This window comes from Rutilus rutilus, assembly GCF_951802725.1.
Source record: "Rutilus rutilus genome assembly, chromosome: 12".
In the NCBI taxonomy this organism is placed as follows: Eukaryota; Metazoa; Chordata; class Actinopteri; order Cypriniformes; family Leuciscidae; genus Rutilus; species Rutilus rutilus.
In genome coordinates, this window is record NC_140217.1 from 1,408,686 (window position 1) to 1,413,249 (window position 4,564).

The 4,564-nt window shown below is 43.0% G+C and overlaps 1 protein-coding gene across 5 annotated transcripts in view; it reads left to right on the forward strand.

Annotated features, from left to right (window-relative positions):
- The first annotated feature begins 1,343 nt into the window (after positions 1-1,343).
- The window catches only part of rbfox2 (RNA binding fox-1 homolog 2), a 47,255-nt gene continuing 44,034 nt past the window's right edge, over positions 1,344-4,564 (forward strand). For 3 of the 5 annotated variants that reach the window (XR_014629350.1, XR_014629351.1, XM_084424967.1), the window contains exon 1: positions 1,521-2,409. Coding sequence is in view for 3 of the 5 variants with exons in the window: in XM_084424967.1 (XP_084281093.1) it covers positions 2,203-2,409 (207 nt within the window). In the remaining 2 variants the exon portion in view is untranslated. Of the gene's footprint in view, positions 2,410-4,564 lie in introns of all 5 variants that reach the window. The other 2 variants (XM_084424968.1, XM_084424966.1) reach the window with 2 other exon arrangements.

Here is a 4,564-nt window from a genome sequence, read left to right on the forward strand (position 1 = left end):
GTAAATGCTATAATTTTCAGATATTAGTAAATAAGTGTTTAAGAGAATATTGTTCTGCAGGATATCGCAGTGATGTATGATAGATGAACAGTGAAGTCTGTAGTTTGAGATCATATATTATTTATAAGGAATATAATTATATTTTAAAAATTAAACATTTTTTTAAAAAACTCATAGCTTGTGGGGTAAAACGCCCCCTACGCTGAGGGGTAAAACGCCCCCCCCCCCCCCTGGGGGCATAGTTTCTCTATCATAATTACTATAATAAAATATTTCTGTCTATCAAATCCTTTGTTTTACACTTAATGCAGTATAACTAGGTGGTAAAATCAAAATATTTGAACAAAACATGAAAAAATTACCTCAAGTGAGCATTAACTAGCTAGCTTTCTAGCACAGTTAGCTCACTGATGGAAGGTAGTTAATTTTGCCTATTTTGAACATTGCTGAAATAAATATTAATATATATACATGTTGATACATTACTTGCCTTTTACCTTTAGAGATTAAAAACTATTGTCTGTTAATTTTGCTGTTGATCTATGAAGCAAACTGGTTGGTAAGAAAGGGGGCATTTTACCCCACCTTGGGGGGCGTTTTACCCCACCGCTGGGGCAAAACGCCCCCTTTGTACAAAAATATTTTCAGTGAAAATACTAATTAATTATGAAGGCTGAGCAATTTTAATATTTGGTGAATAACTCCTGCCATAGTCACTCAAAACCGGGATGGCAATTCTAGTCACATTTATGTTTTGTTTCACTATAATGTCACATTTTCCTTAAGGGGGGCGTTTTCCCCCACTCTACCCAACAAATTAATTTACTATTAAATATAATAGTACAAATACTGTTACAAAATGTTCAACTTACGAACAGATTGTCTGATTATTAAACCAAGGTGCAGCTGAATAACACTTTGAAAGGGTGCTGTGTATCAATAAATAGTTTTTCTAACAGATGGTAATTTTTAAATGAAAATCCTTCCAGTATTGCGCAAAAGAACACAAAGTTCAGAAGTTGCATGAACATGGCCTTGAAACGGCATTTGAGACTTTTTGATTGTTGATGGGTGTCATTGCACCACGTGGCCGCTAGATGTCGGGAAAACGCCGCAAAAGCGACTCGCTTTTCGGCGGCTTTATTTTCCACTGCGAATCCAGCAGGAACATACTGTACCGCATATGAATCCCAGAATAATAGGCTAATTATATATATGCGCTTTGGTTATCAATCTTCCAGTATCAACACACACATAAGGACAGATGAGCGTATCTTTCCAGCAAATTCACCCTTTCAGTTCCAGCCGATCTGCTACTAAGTTGCAGACCTGTGTTTCTCCATACGCTTTTCATACGGAACATTCATTATTGGCTCGTCACATTGTTGACGTATCCCGGTCGCAGTATTGCGGGTTTATTATAGAACAAAACGCTGATACAATATGAATAGCCATATATATAGCTTATATATAGTGAGATGTAATCTTGCGTTCGGTTCCGAGTTAAACACTAAAACTGCTTCGTGCTCAAACAGGGAAAACGGGAAACTGCAGCAAGAATAAAGCAACGAGAGCGCGAGGAAACCGGAGAGGAGGGGCGCGCGCGTTTCCTCTCCGCAGCAAGAATCCATTGAGAGAGAGAGAGAGAGAGAGAGAGAGAGAGAGAGAGAGAGGGAGAAGAAAGGAAAAGCAGCAGCTCCACGCCACTCCTTTGTTTTAGGAAATCGCTTGAATCTTGCTCGAAGGACTGGAATGATGCATCGCGTTTCTCTCGCGTTTTCCCGCGACGCCTGTTTTTAAAGGCGAACTTCATGCTTTTGCAGTTCATTTAAGTGGCATCGACAGAAGAGCGTTGAAGATCTGAAACCTTCAGACGCATTAAGCGTTTCCTTCGCGTTGACCGTCCATGTGTGTTAGACTCGCTTTTTCCACCGTTTTCAGTTTCTCACCAGAGGATATTCTGCGCGTTGTGAAGCTCGGAGGTGTTTCTGCTCGTGGTTCGAGTCTGTTATTCGCGTCCAGGCCCTGAAATACTCGCTCCTCTTCAAAGGCCTTTAATGCGGCACGCGCGCGTCAGTCTGTAACGGGTTTTAACGCGTCAGATGAGCGTCAGTTCTGATCCGTAAAGCGCCGCTGATCCTCTGCCAGAACATCTCGTCTTCGTTATTCGCTCTTCATACGCAACATCTGCGGCCCTCTTCAATGTTAATGTCGACCGACGTCGCATCTGTAATGCTGCCCGTGAGCCGCGGGATCCTGGAGCGCGAGCGGGACCTGGACTCGGGTTCTGCGGGGGTTCGGGGGATGAAGCGCGGGGACCCGGAGCCGGAGGGTGTCGCGGCGGCGGGGGATTCGGTCGGGGCTGAGTGCAAACGACCGCGGATGGACGGAACCGGAGAGATCGGACAGGTAAGCGTTAAAAGCACGATTCTGGGCTGTGGTGAAAGAGACGCGTTTGTGTTTATGTAAGAACATACACTGTGAAAAATGCTGTGTTATTTCAATGGTCCCCATGTTTAGGTCAAATATGGACAAAACCAAACGGTTTGTTTTGTCCATTTGACCCAAACAAATAAATGGACAAATCTAACCGTTTGGTTTCCATTTACATTGTAAACCCAACGGTTGGTTTTGTGCAAACAACCTAGCATTGTTAGAGTCTGCGCTCATGCTTCTCTGATATGATACTGTTATATGAGATGAAAACAAAGAGTGATGATTGGGGCACCAAAGGTGAAATTTCAAGGATCAGTCACTGATACTGAGGGAGTCTATCACTGCGTGCAGCGCTTATGATCCTCAGTGCAGTAGATGTTCCTGAATCATGGAGCTGATTTCCCAGTCTCATCCGAGGCCTTTGCTCCATCTCTCTCTCCATCCTGCGGTACTTTTCCATCCTCTCACACGAGCACTTCTGCTCCATTCCTCAGACTTCATGCATGTAGACATGATCTCACCTCTCCTTTCTGCAGTTTATCCATCTATCCAACCCTTTCCCTCTTTCTTTCCATTCGTTCTTTCTGCTTCTCCGGTAAGTGATCTAAAGTGCTGCATGTCCTAATGGCTCATTTTCACTGGCTAATGGCTCACGGTTTCTCTGAACTGCACCATGACGGGATTAAGACTGAGCAGATGTGTGTGTGTGTGTGTGTGTGAGTGAGAAAGCTCGCCCGTGTAGCCCAAAAAAGGTATTGATCCTGCTCCGAGAGAGTGTCTGGAAATTTGCCTGCAGCGAGTCAGGAATGAAGCGGGGGTGCAGGAATCAAACCATTCGGTAACAAGAGACGCGCATTTATGAAAAGCAAGAGATGCAGGAAATTAAAGGAGAGAAACGTCTGTAAACACACAGCTCTCTCTAAAAACACGTTTCCAGTGACGTATGAAGCAGTGAAACATGAGCACAGTTTGGGAAAATCCTGGAAGAATAGTGATTTTCCCATTATTTATGTTTTTCTAGTTCTATCTATGCTGTGCTTTCCTTTAGAAGTTGTTGTTTGTGAATGAAATCTATGTGAAAGTGATTGGTTAAAAGGTGTAGGAACCTCATTTAGTTGCATTCATGGTTCCACGGCACTGATATTAAAATCACATCAGTTTACTGCTGCCTCACACACACACACACACACACACACACACGAACACATGCATGCATCAGAAGAGGATTTGCTGTATCACTAACAGTAAAGAGGCTTTTTGTTGTGCTAAAGAGATCTGTACTTGTTTCAGAGTGGCATTAGTCTCTGATCTCCCATTTATCCTGACGCGGGGTGGGGGGGGGGTTGTTAATACACACACACACACACACACACACACACACACACACACACACACACACACACTGATTAGAGATTTGCAGATAAGCCTTTGCTTTTTTTTCTACATCATGCACAGAGTCGCATTTATTGAATATCCTCAGGATTCTGCCGCGATGCTGTCGGGTCGCTCACACACACACACACACTCTCACATCGTGGCTGTAACGTGCCCTACTTACCCCACGTCTCCAGTAATTACCCTTATGGGATTGCACACATGTGTTACCATGGCAACTTTGAACTTTGACCCCACGAGCAGAGCAGTAAAGTCGGGGTGTGGTGGTGATGTTATTGCGACAGACAATAGAAGCACATGCGTCTGATTTCCACACGCGTCTCGGTTGGTTTTGTGCTCTTGGAGTCAAGAAAGTGTTTTTGCGTCTCATTAAAGCATCCACCGAAGTCAGGGGTCGCGGTGTAGTCTGTGCATCGCGTCTGTCCGGCAAGGATATTGGTGTAAAATCATCTTTGGTCTTTGTTTTGATGTTTGATGAAGTGCACAAATACACTGTTTCAAGCGCATGGCCTTCAGTTCTCAATAGAGTTTCCTTCAGATGTCTGTGCAAACATTTCTACTAATGTAAAATCTTCAAAAAGTAGATAAAGGACCAGATATATAAAGTAGATAAAGGACCGTATATATAAAGTAGATAAAGGACTGTATATATAAAGTAGTTAAAGGACTGTGTATATATAAAGTAGTTAAAGGACCGTATATATAAAGTAGATAAAGGACTGTATATATAAAG